The following is a 12,803-nucleotide window of genomic DNA, read 5'->3' as shown; positions in this document are numbered from 1 at the left end:
AGAATCACATGCCGTGGGTAGGAATCACATGAGGGTAGTAAATAATACCCTGACAGCATGTGGATAAAGTATTTTCATAACAACAAGTCAGAAGTTGAGATTCAAGTTTTGAAAATTCAAAGACTGGTAGTGGGGATGAATGCAGTTAGGCATTAAATCTGTGATATTACTCGGTGTTCTCACCTACATCTATCCATCCTTGGGACCCTCTGTCTGCTTCTCAGCAAAAATACAGCCTTCACATATGCAAAGGGCCAAACATGCCATTGTACAGATAACTGCTGTGTGCTTTGAGGTACAACCCAGTCTCAAGATCACACCATCCTTTACTCCGTTCTGTATTCAGCTAAGACACACTTCCTCCTAGCCTGACTCAGGTACAACTAAGGCCTCCATGTTTTTCTTTCAAAGCAAAAACATTGTATTACAAGGATTAAGATGCAATTAGACCTAACCTGGATGGCTCTGTCTTGCCTAACTGCTACAAAACAGTCTGCATATGCGCGTTACGGCTTGCAGTCAACAGCATGCAGCACTTATCTCTAGGGCCTGATTGTGTTGATAGATCTGAATTGTTTATGGCACATTCCCAGAAGGTGCCTGCTGCTGCTTGAAAGCTTGTTTTAATACTCAGTTTCTTTCTATACAATCCACTCCAACTGTGTTGTCAGGGCAGCGGCAAGAGCGGCCTTCTGGAGTAGCCAAGCAGAGGTGAGTACAACCACCATTATTCACTGTACAGTAGTTATGTCCTAAAAAAGAAGAGATGAAAAATGTTGAAGGAAAGCAAAAGCAAACCCACAGTAAAGTCCAAACGCATGTGCAAAACATGCAGATTCATGACTACGCCAGGGAAACAAACTGAGATTGAAAAAACTACACGTTGGGAAGATCAAAGTCATCAGATCCCTGCTTCTGATATTCACCTCAAGGAAAGGTCCAGATATTAGGACGGAGCAGGATAGGCAACATCAAAAAATATGCTCAGAAATGTACTTCATAAATTGGCTGAGTGGTCACAGATATTAGAATGATGATGGGGTAAGGAAATGCAAAATGCAACAAATGAGGACCAAATTCAAAATGGTACAGAACTTCATTCCCACTTTTCTACTAGAAAAATACTGAGGAATAAATAGCAAAAAAAAAAAAAAAAAAAAGGGTTTAGGGAGGAATGCATTAACATTGAGGGGTAAAATGAAAGATGAGGGAATGCCTAAAGAAATGGATTTGAGGGGAAAGACATCAGTCAGAGACAAACATCTGAAGTAAATAAGAGAAATAATGTCAAGGTTTCTAAAATTGCAAATATAATCTTTCAGTCACAGCACAGACTGTTGTTTTGTTATACAGTGCCTACTGCAATGGAAATATCAATTATTAACTAGTAGTTAACATTATCAAGTTAACTAGGTAACCAACTAATTAACTACTAGGAATAAAATGTCTGATTTCTTAGTTATGAAATTCATATGCATATTTTAATGCTCTGAACGAGACATGCAATTAAGTTTTTACTGTACATATTGAATAACTTGAGCAAATACTCTAATATTTAGGATTTTTTAGGCCTGAAGTTAAAACAACACAGTTATAAATCTAGCCAAATAGTAATAATAAAAAAGAGAACTCTTCTAATAACAGTGATTTGAAAAGAATAGTGGAAGAACTGGACAGTGGTATTGCCTCTAAAAGAGTAAACTTATTTCAAGACTATCAGCTTTCTCTCTTCTAAGTTTCACAGGGGGCTTTTCAGTAACGTATCTGAAAAGCTTAACATTCAACAGAGCAGAAAGATCAGTCCACCCACTATGCCACCTGCTGTTTTTTGAACATTCCCATTTTAAAAACACCGGATCTCATTAAGGAAATCTGGAAGACCATTTTTTCTATAGTTTGAAATAAAAAATGAGTAAATAAGGCCCTAGCCACAAGTATAGGATTCAATTTAGACACTGACAAGACAGCAGCTTTAGCCATGTCTAACGATAGAACAAGACTCCTCTGCCTCTTATGATTGGATATGGCAACTATAAAAAAATTGACATTTTCAATTTCTCTGAAGACTGAAATCTAAGCAAACCTTCACTAACCACCTACATCGGGTGGCAGTAACAGCTCTCACTGAAGGGGCTAGGTTCATTCATGTGCTAAGATGCTGCACAGCTGGAAAAACTTGAGGATCATCTGTATTACCTCCTGGGCACTGAGCAAAAGCTGTAGTGATTCCATAGAGACGAGAGCGCTTGTGAGGTTGGAAGTTATCATTTTCTACTGAAACCATGCGATCCACAGCTACAACAGCATCCCTGACAAATACAAGAGAGAATATACAGAAGTGAGATTAATATAGGAGTACAAGACAAAACAAACAAAACAAAAGAAGGAAGAAGTCTCCCATTGCTTCTTTTTTCACTATTAGAGAGTGATGTCTGAAGAAAAATCCCCCAAGACCTCAGGCCTTGGACAACTCAAACACAAATATCGCAGCCCTCATCCTAGGCAGCAATGAGATTCAGTAGCAGGGAGCCAACTTAATAATTTTGGAGGTACTTCCAAACACACATCCCTCTACAGGAACACATCTGTTAGTGGTTTTGATGCATTACATATTCTGCAGTCCCATATTTTCTGTGACATAGGCAATACAGCTATTACACATACTGATTACAATGTATTCCAGGTGGAGCCTCGTATTTGGAAGGAACACTGTCAAAAGCATTTTTTCTTTCCTAGGAACCAAAGGGCAGTAACTGACACAACTTCAACAGATTCCCATTTATCCAGAATAGCATTTCCCAGCTGTTAGATTCTAGCCTGGGAATCCTTAAACTCACTAATAATTCTTCCTGCTGCAAGTGACAGAATCGTTTGTATACGAGTTTGTAGATAGAGCCCACATAACTATTTACATCCAGGAAAGACAGTTAAAAATACATGAACTGGATATTTTTTCTGTAAATACATACTAAACTCCAAAGTCTCAATTGCATTTCAATGTTTTAGTTTACTTGCAACAAAGGAAGTGTCATCAAGACGGTAAAAATGTCCTCTTATTTCTGGTTAAGTATTCAACATAATATCCAGCATAAAAAGTCTTGAGTGACTAACTTCTGCCCTCTACAATGCAGCAACTAAAGCCTTAAGGGAAACATGTTAACTCCCACTCATTTCCCAGAAATGCTTAGTGTTGTAAGTATTTTTTTAGAGGACAAATCACTATGCTAAGAAGAAAATTCAATTAAGTGGCAACATCAATAGGTCAGCTCTACAGAATCATTCTGTCCTGCAACAGCTATTGCCAGAAATAGGAAGAAAAAAAAAAGAAGAGGAATGGAGGAATGTGTGATATGGCAGACATGAGAAATGCGGTATAAGCTTCACTTCCTACCAGGCAGAAGAACAGAATAACACATTCCATAATTTCTTTAGCAGATAACATACCTTCTCCAGTCTGTGTAGTACAAATTCTTCCCATAGCTTGTAACACCAAAAGGATACTGAATTCCTTCAACAATCTTGCGTCGACCAAGCTGATTAGGGTTCATGCATTCCAGTCTCTTGGTACCTGGGTGAAGTGAAACAATTTCATTTCTTCAAATGGAAGACCAAGAGCTCTCACAAGGAAGAAAGGATAAGCATAAACATGCAAACACAAACAGACTAATATTTTCTGGATGTCCTTCAGTCTGCTATTCAGCCAAAGGCCTTCCCATTCCAAATCTCCAAACGTGTCAAAGAGTGGAAGGCAAAACACTTTAGTGCTAATGTAATCAGCACAGCACCTAACTTACAGAAGCACAAATGTCCATTGCTCACAAGTTGAAACTCCAGGTACAGAAACCAGCATCCTCAGGCTGAAGTAGAAGCTGACAGAAGGTCTCCTTCATTCTGGAGGGATGCTTCAACCCCTATCCAGTTCTACCTCCTCTGAAAGGCACTTTTTAAATTGAGCTAGGTAAGTACGTTTGCAAAATAATTGTTGGCTTGGGCAACCAAGGCAAGACTGCAGGAAAAATACCTAACTTATAGAAGCAAACAAGGTGTAAAAAGGCCTAGTTTTAAGTCTGTTACACATCTCAGGAACACTGCTAGCAAATGGGAACACCTGTAGAATTTTGTTAACTAGTGGGTTTCAAAATTAGGAGAAAAAAAGGAGAAGAGACAAATTTGAGAATAAAAGATGGGGGAAAAAAAAAGAAAGCAGAGGGAGAAATGATTAAAGGCTAGAGAAAGTTTCTTACAGTGAAAAACAGAGGATGATCTTTTTTAGCTTATCATTAACTTGAAAGGTGTCTTGAAGTATAAAAGCACCTCCACAGGAAGAGATCTCTGGCAGTCTACAGTGAGAAAGACAGCAAGATGGAAAAAGAAAGTTTATATGAGAATTAGAAGAATACTTTTTGTCTTTAAGCATAATCAACGAGTCAATGGCAGAATTCATCTCTTGATCATAGCATCATAAAATGGTTTGGGTTGGAAGGGACCTTTAAGATCATCCCTGCTAGAGGCAGGGACACCTCCCAAGAGACCAGGTTGCTCAAAGCCCCAACCAGCCTGGTCTTGAATGCTTCCATGGAGGGGATACCTGCTGTATCTCTAGACAGCTTTTTGATCAGAACTAAAATATTTCAGCTTACACAGAATCCAACAGAGGTAGTATGAACAAATGAATTGAGATTATGTTATGAAGATAGACTTCAACGCCTATTTACCTGCATCTACCCAACATAACATTGAGGAATAAGGATCAAATGTCAGCCCATTTGGCAATCCCAGATCATCTTTCACAAGAATTCTTCTGTTTGTGCCGTCCATGTATGAAGTTTCAATTTTAGGAGCTTCTCTGTTCCAGTCAGTCCAGTACAGGTTTCTTAAAAGGAAGAAAAAGGTAAAAATAAAGACTGACTGATCTCAAATTTCGTAATTGAGGAAAAAAAAAACAGTAAGGATAAAAATAACACTACATTGCCAAAGTAGCAGTTACATTAGTAAGAAGCACCACACTGCCCTTGAATATTGAAGTGACAAAACATCATGAAGACATACTGAATGTTGTACTTCTATTAATAAGAAGAAAACAATGACACACAAGAAGAAATGCTTTCCATGCTTTGTTTAGGTTATGTGCTAGATGCCAGGTAAAAACAGTTCTATTTCAGCAGTTCTGTGGACTGTTTAAAATGCACATCCACAGCACTCCTTCCACCACCCATCATGTCTACACAGGCTAAGCAGCAGAAACAGCAACATTTGGCACCCATCTGTGGGATTCATTCAAAATCCTGTTTTTCTTTTCAGCACATCAGGCAGCATACAGTGGAATTGATCAGTCGATGGTTAGGGGAGAACTTCAGAGAGGGCCATTAATTCACTGACAGTTTATTATTAATGGCCATTTGTTAGTAGTGGTTTTTTTGGCCTTGAATGCTCTTTCTGAGAGTAAGAATTGACTTAACTCCTCTCAGAAGCCAAGCTTTGCATGTGTATTTTCAAAAGGGGTCCATACCCTCTCACAGGATCCACAACAATCGCACGGGGGTTCACCAGGCCAGTGTCAAAAAGGATGCGACGCTGGCGCCCATCCACTCTAGCCACTTCTATTCTATCAAGTTGAGAGTCAGTCCAGAAGATGTTGCGACCTAGATGATCTAGAGCTATCCCTTCAGGGCTTCCCAGGTCTGCAAGAGAATAGAGACAAGTATTCATAGACATCACATTTCTTAGCAACATGCACCTGATAAGCATTCACAACTCTTAAGAGATTTTTTTTCCCCAGTTTTCTGGTTGCAGACAACAAAAGCCACATCAGTTGGAAAAGCTTAATAGCTTTTTCCCCAGGCCTCCCTCAGCACATTTCCCTCCTTGGGAACACATCCTTCATATAAGCCTTGGATTTCACCTATGTTGCAGACGGAGCTACAGCACAGATAGCTCAGAAAGTGAAGATACTCACTTATGCTTGATATTATACATTTTACTGGGCTAACTGTTTTACTGAGTGATAAATACAAGAACCAAACCAGCATGCACCCCGAGTCTACAAGTAAACTTGTCTTGAGGAAGAAAGGAAAGAAAAAAAAATGTTGAAAGCAGGGAAATAGAGACTACGAGAATCCTACTCTAACCTCCTTAGCAAGTCAGAAACTAGAATGATTTTATAGTGTTTAATATTCCCCCTTCTTTGGTAGGTGGCATACATGGCACTCATTTGAAAACTGGATTTTTAATAAGCTTAGCCAAAGCAATACAGAAAGTATGCTCCAGAGCACTAGAGATAATGCTATTAGTTAACTGATGGAATTTAGATCCTGTTCTTTGTTTTTGCACAGCAATCCTTTTTGGAACGTATTTTAGTACTGTATGTGCGCTATTTGTCTTGGATGCTTAGTTGTTCCAAAAGCAACAGGAAATAACAGATAACATCCTTTCTGCTTTAGCATTAGCAATTTCTAACTGACATGAAAGATGCAAAATAAATATAAAGTTCTTCAAGGTTTAATTCAGCCACTGTGGAAAAGCTGCTTCTACACTTTTCAACATTTGTACATTCACTGAAAAGGAGTGTGAAGGCTGTGTGGGATGCTGTGAGGCCAAAGCCATTACAAATCACTTCTAGCCTGATTTCAATTTCAAAAGAAGTAGAATTGCATGTGGTCACTCCCAAAACAGGCAGTGACCCTTCATACCAGCCAGCTGTCAAGAAATTTTTCAAATGCGGATCTACACATCACTTAAATGTCCTGCAACAAAAGAATGTGGCTAATTTTCTATTAATTTTCAAGTGTATTTACTGACAGCCATTAAACAGTGTGCAACACAAACGGTCCCTGTGAAGAAAAGGCATTAGTGACACAGACGTGCCCCTGCTGCATTGCCATCAAGGCTGGTACAGTCACAGGCTCTGCTCCTTGGAAACAGACAGGCTTGTACAGACACACAACTAATATAATTTAAGCAATTACAACAAAGATGGAAGCTCTCCTTCCTGATCTGCCCCCACAGCTGCAGAGCTCAGAAAGCTTCCACAGGCAATACAGCTGCAGGAATAGCTGGGAACTGGATGGGGCTCCACAATAAAACATGTTTCTGCAGAGCAATTCAACTTGGATTGCAAGAGCTTTAACAACAACAACCAAAAAAAGTGCATTCCACAAAAATACGTGTGAACTGAAGAAAGCAGCTGCAGCCCTCCAGAGGAAAAAGGCAAAGATCAAAACAAAATAATAAATTCTCATGAGCTTTCTAAGAGCAAGGCTTTTTCCTATTTACTGAAATTTTAAAGGTTCAGTTTTGAGTACCACAGAGATATTCAAACACTGAATACCCAACCATAAATTGTTATGACTCTTTATCAAAGATCCAGTTAGCATTTCCACACAGGAAGTAAAGAGAAACATTGCTCAAGATCTCTTCAGGAATACCAAACACATCCTATGTGAACAACAAGACAATAGAAATTAGGAGATACTTTTATATCTAAAGCATTTTTTGTAGCAGATAAAAACACAAAGTTCCTATGCAGCAGTGGCATGTTTTAAGTACTTTGAATTACATAAAATAATCTTATTTAGTTGAAAGCCTTCACAAATATTCCTAAAATATTTTATATACTGCAAGGCTTTCAAGGCACTCACACACAGTCTCATTAGATAGAACAATTCATACATATACAAGATCTTTAGCAATAGCAATTCCCTTCACTCTTTAAAGTGCACAATCTGACAGAATCCTTGAAGAGTAGATCCTCAGATGGTAGAGCCTGGAAATTCTTTCCCCATTGACATTGTAGTTATACATGCACATGCTTACATTATTGCTTAAAGTCTCTCTTAAATTAAAAATGTTAGGATTAAAAGGAAGTTCTACAAATTCCTCAGCCAACAAGTTGTACAGAAATACAGTCAAGTTGTACAGAAATAGTTACTGTTGTGGTTAGGAATGGCTTTAAGTTTTCCCTTAACCCTTCCCAGGACAAAAGCACAATCCAAGCTGCTCCCATCTCTCCATTGCCCCGAGAGTCTAAATGGAGTACCAACAAATTGGCTATTCTGAAGCACATACTCCAGGTAGAGATATGCAACTCATCCAAAGAAAACCAAGGCAAATTTATTATAGAGTTTTAGAACTAGTCGTTTATTTTGCTAACTTAATTTCCTACATTTCAATGCCAGTACTTGGAAAGTATCAAATGCAAGAAACTCTAATATCTTGACAAGTATTCTAGGATCCCAAGGACATGGATGAGTATGTAAAAAGTGCCTCCCTCTAGCTACTTTTGCTGTTTGTTTTTTTTTCCCCTCATGCTCCACATTCACTTGGTTCCCTAAACCTGTCCTCCTTCTTAACCTTTTAAGAAATTTTAAATGCTCTAGGCTTTTGATACCTCAATTCCATCATGAACACCCCTCATTTGCTGCTACCCTTGTTCTTATCATTTACTCAGCCAATAACAAAGTATTAGTGCAGCAGAGGACCATTTTAAATCTATTCAGAGGTTCTTTGTAAAGAACTTCACAAAAGCTTTTCAAAAATCCAGCCACACAATTCTTACTGCATCACCTTTGTCTGCACATCCACTGCCTGACGAAAAGCTTCCATGATTTTCCTACATCAAAGAATCATCAAAACTGTAACACAAACTGTAATGTAGCATAAGCATTGCAATGAAGTGCTACTACACAGGAAATAAATCCTTCTTCATTTTAGGTTACCAAAGCTTTTGCGGTATCATTTATGCAAATAATAGCCACTTGTAATGCTAAAGCTCAAGTAACACCTGAGAATTATTATTAAATTCATGTCTTTAATGCCATTAATAGGAAGTAGGAAGAGGAAGAACTTGATGCTGTCACCTGTTCTGATGATGGTCGTTGGCTCCCCACCATGCAGGCTAGCTCTACTGATTGATGGACCACTGATGTCTGTCCAGTAAACCATCTTGTCCACGCAGTCATAAGCAACTCCAATAATAACTTTGTCCTGTTGATCAGCAAGCAAATAAGATCAAGCAGAGAAAAGGACAGTGTGGGCAGTCACTGTAGAGTAGCTTAGAACAGTGCTTCCAATTGTAAGTTCCTTTTAACAAACAGACACTATTCACAGAGCTTACTCCAAAAAAAGTACTTATGTTCATTTAAAGAAAGTTCTTGCTAACATCTTACTGTATAATTCCTCATCTGCTTTCTCTCCTTTATTCTTCCTGCATATTCATCACTTCACCCACAATGGCTGTATTTCAGCAGTTACTTAAAATGTATCAATTACTAGCAAAGTAAGTTCATTAAATAACAATTTTGGGAATACTCCACAAATAAATCTTTCTGGTGGAATAAATATTCTCATAGGGGAGGAAGTGATTTTTTGGGCAAAAGAAGATAGGTCTGAAGATTCAAGTTTAGAGTGTAAGCTCCTTCCAATGCTAATTTATCATGGATTACTGAGTTTACCTCCTTTGCTGCTTGTGCTACTTAAGATTTTCATTCATTCGACAGAAAATGAAAGATGAGCAGCTTCTTAGAGAACTGGTCCAAAAACATGCACCAGAACAGAGATGACTTACTACTGAGCCTACAGTAATGCTATAGAGTACTGAACAATCTAAATGTCTTCACGCTGTCACTTCCCAAATACACAACACTAAGACAACATAAAAAAAAAAAAAGAAAAGCTAATAGTAGAGACTGAGAGTTTAATTAAAGTATTAATGAAGAGTTGCATGTTATCTTTTGAAAGCTCTTTCCTGAAGATAGTCCTAAGCTAGACCAAGTAAGTAATAAGACTAGCTGACAGAGATTCAGCACTGTGTGCCTATATCATCATAATTCCAGTTCTACTAATGAAAGTACTTTCTTTAAAGCACTACTGCAGCAGAACACTGGACAAGAGAAAAAAGCTGAGTTTCGCCCTTACATACAGTATCACAATACAGTTTGCAGTACTATTTACTGAACTGAATTTGTATAATTTAGTCTGTATTTCATCTATTAGGCCACCATGATATCTGCTTTTGCTAACTATTATAAATACTCTCACTCTGGAATGAAAATACAAATCCCATGTTTCAGGCAACATGAACGTGACAAAACTGGAAGTGGGGAAAGCTTGTGTGTTTCACAGGTAATGGAGAACATCAGGGATTCATTTGCAAGGAAAAAAGATTCTCAAGACAGTAGTAAGAAGTGTGGGAAAAATATCTACCACCCACTGGGCCTGCACATGAAAAAGGAAACAAGAAAAAGATTTTCTGTATATCTGCAGCCAAGAAATGCTGAGAAATGACTGAAGACTAGGAATAGATTAAGATGTATGACAAAAATTTGAGAGGAATAAAAAAGAGCTTTAGGTCTTGCAGGTCTTGTAGATTTTTACAGCAATGGAAACGTGAGGCTAGGAGTATTTATAAAGACAACTGTTGGAGGCATATGAGATCACAAATATTAATTTTTTTGGCCCATGATCTATTCTTTAAAAGCAAATGACTTTTTTCTATAGCTGAGTTATCTTTTTTTTTTTTTTTTAAAATAGTCAGGTCAAAAATTCAGTGTCAAAGCGCTGAGATACCAAAATCTTAACAAAAAATAAAAATTGAGTTTGAAACTTAAATTATCAAACGACAAAGATGACAAACAATCACCTTCATCTGCACTGCAGCTCCTCCAAGACACACTGGTTTTTACAGTAGGTTACTTACCGGAATATGCAAAAGCGCTTTTGCACCATTTTTCTTCATGTTGTTTCCCTCCAATGGAACATGTTCAATTTTCCCACTTTGGGCAAAAAGCAAATGTGTTCCTGGAGGCAGTGGTATTGAGTCGGGTCGAACAGAGGGCCCAATACCAACAGGAGGAGCAGCTGTGCTCAGACCTTGTCCATAGAAAAAGAAACAGATGGCAGCAAAATTAGCTTGTGCAGTGTAACAAGGCGCCTTCTTCCATACAAAGACAATTACAGACAGGCTTCTGTAGGGAATGGCCTGATAAGTAGACACTAACAACTCTAATCAGATGCAGAAAGATTTTTTTTTTTTTTTTTTTTTTTTGCCTTTGCTGACAGAAGAAAGCCATTGACATAATAGATCTTTTCATGTTCAGCTCTGTAATTGCTCCTTCCTTTAAATGTTCAAAAAAGCCTATCTTATTTTGCAGTTGAAGTGATGAAGAGGTTGGAAGGAATATCCTTCATTTCCTGAGGCAGCAGCCATTTATCATACATTCAGAGGTTCCCAGAGGGCAGAAACTTACAGGGGCCTCTCACAGTTTCAAAGCAGGAAAGAAGTCAGAAAACCATCTCATCAGAGTTGTCCGGATGCCCTGGCTGAAGAAAAAGCATAAATGGAGCCGCTGAAGGGCTGCAGCATGAGGCAAACTGTCACTGATTCAAGAGAAGCCTGCATTGCTTTAATTCAGTGCTACATCTCAGGGGCCCCATGTTTGGGAAACAGTGCACATTGGAGAACAGACACCCGAAAGAAACAAGCTCTTCAGCCACTTACATGGTGGTCGAACTCCTGGGCCACTTCTGGTGCCATCAATCTCATTTCCATCTCTATCCACACACCAACAATATCCAGTGCTTCCATGGCACTGAGTGGGTACATAATTCCCATGTTCATCACACTGGGGAATGAACTGACCAACTCTTATTTCTCTTTGGAAGAAAGTGCCTCCACTTCCAAGAGCTACTTCTTTCTCGCGCTGGCATTTGGTCTTTACCACTCCTATGAAAAAAACAGACCAGTGAATGTTTCTGCTTCAATTAATAACTATGCTCCATTAGCAGTTACCATGTACTTATAAAACATGTATTCTCGCTATTGGAGGAACATGATACAAATGCAGAAGGTATACACCACCAGTGCACCTTCAGAAACAGTCTGCCCTATGTAGATTTAACACATTTGCCATGACTCTACATAATTTTCAATATTTTTCACTGTTCAATTTAAAACAAAACAAGAAGCTCCCTTGCAGCTTCCTACATTGAAAGGTCATAAAAGAGAAGCTGGAAAACATTATTTCTCCTAGAAGTACATTAGCAAGAACATTCTGTCCAGCTTGTGACCCCCAATGTCTACTTGTTTGGCAAATACCCATGGACTTCAATATGTGACTAATTAGCCAGGCTATACAGTGGACAAAATTTTTTTGTAATGCTAAAAGTCAAGTTTCCCTTCAGAGGGACAAGAGAAAAAAATCATAACACAAAGCAGATGCTGAGTTCTCTATAGAGCCTAGGAAATGAGACAACTTACTGCTCTGATGCGTATTAGATTTTTAAAGTTGAGGCATCAAATTTGAGAGCTCACTTGATGCTTTTGGAGCCAAGAAAGGAACAGCAAGAACAGATTGCTCAGTTCCTGGTAAGGCACATAAGCGAGGCTGTACTGAAACCTGGAATACTACTATACATAGAGAGAAACATGTAATATGCATTGGCTATACGTGTTAATACAGAGATTACAGAAGAAAAATGGTTTTCCATATTATCAAGAGATTCAGGGATCAGTTTCTTCTGGTTTCAATTTTACAAAGCAGTCTGTACAGAAGAATAAATCCTCCTTTGCTGTTACATGTCATGTAATAGGGAATGTCACCTAGACAAATATATCCTTTCAGATACCAAACAGCTCAGTGAAATCAACAGAATACAATGAACTTTTTCCCTCTCCACACAAATAAATTTGTGCCATTTTGTCCTTACACTTGAGACCTGAGGGGCTCTGCGCAATGGGAGAGAAAGATATCTAATTATGGGGGGAATAGCCTCTTCCTGATTTCTATAGACAGCTAGAAATACTTAAC

The 12,803-nt window shown here is 38.4% G+C and overlaps 1 protein-coding gene across 1 annotated transcript in view; it reads right to left on the bottom strand.

Moving 5' to 3' along the window:
- Positions 1-630: 630 nt before the first annotated feature.
- The window catches only part of NID1 (nidogen 1), a gene marked incomplete at both ends in the record, with an annotated part of 35,397 nt that continues 23,224 nt past the window's right edge, over positions 631-12,803 (bottom strand). The window contains 8 exons of the mRNA XM_079532476.1: positions 631-752; positions 2,197-2,309; positions 3,445-3,568; positions 4,716-4,873; positions 5,510-5,681; positions 8,856-8,982; positions 10,694-10,866; positions 11,495-11,719. Coding sequence (XP_079388602.1) covers positions 631-752; positions 2,197-2,309; positions 3,445-3,568; positions 4,716-4,873; positions 5,510-5,681; positions 8,856-8,982; positions 10,694-10,866; positions 11,495-11,719 — 1,214 coding nt within the window. The remainder of the gene's footprint in view (positions 753-2,196; positions 2,310-3,444; positions 3,569-4,715; positions 4,874-5,509; positions 5,682-8,855; positions 8,983-10,693; positions 10,867-11,494; positions 11,720-12,803) is intronic.

This window comes from Tetrao urogallus (assembly GCF_951394365.1).
Source record: "Tetrao urogallus genome assembly, chromosome: 2".
NCBI lineage: Eukaryota > Metazoa > Chordata > Aves > Galliformes > Phasianidae > Tetrao > Tetrao urogallus.
This window is presented reverse-complemented; position numbering and strand designations above follow the sequence as displayed.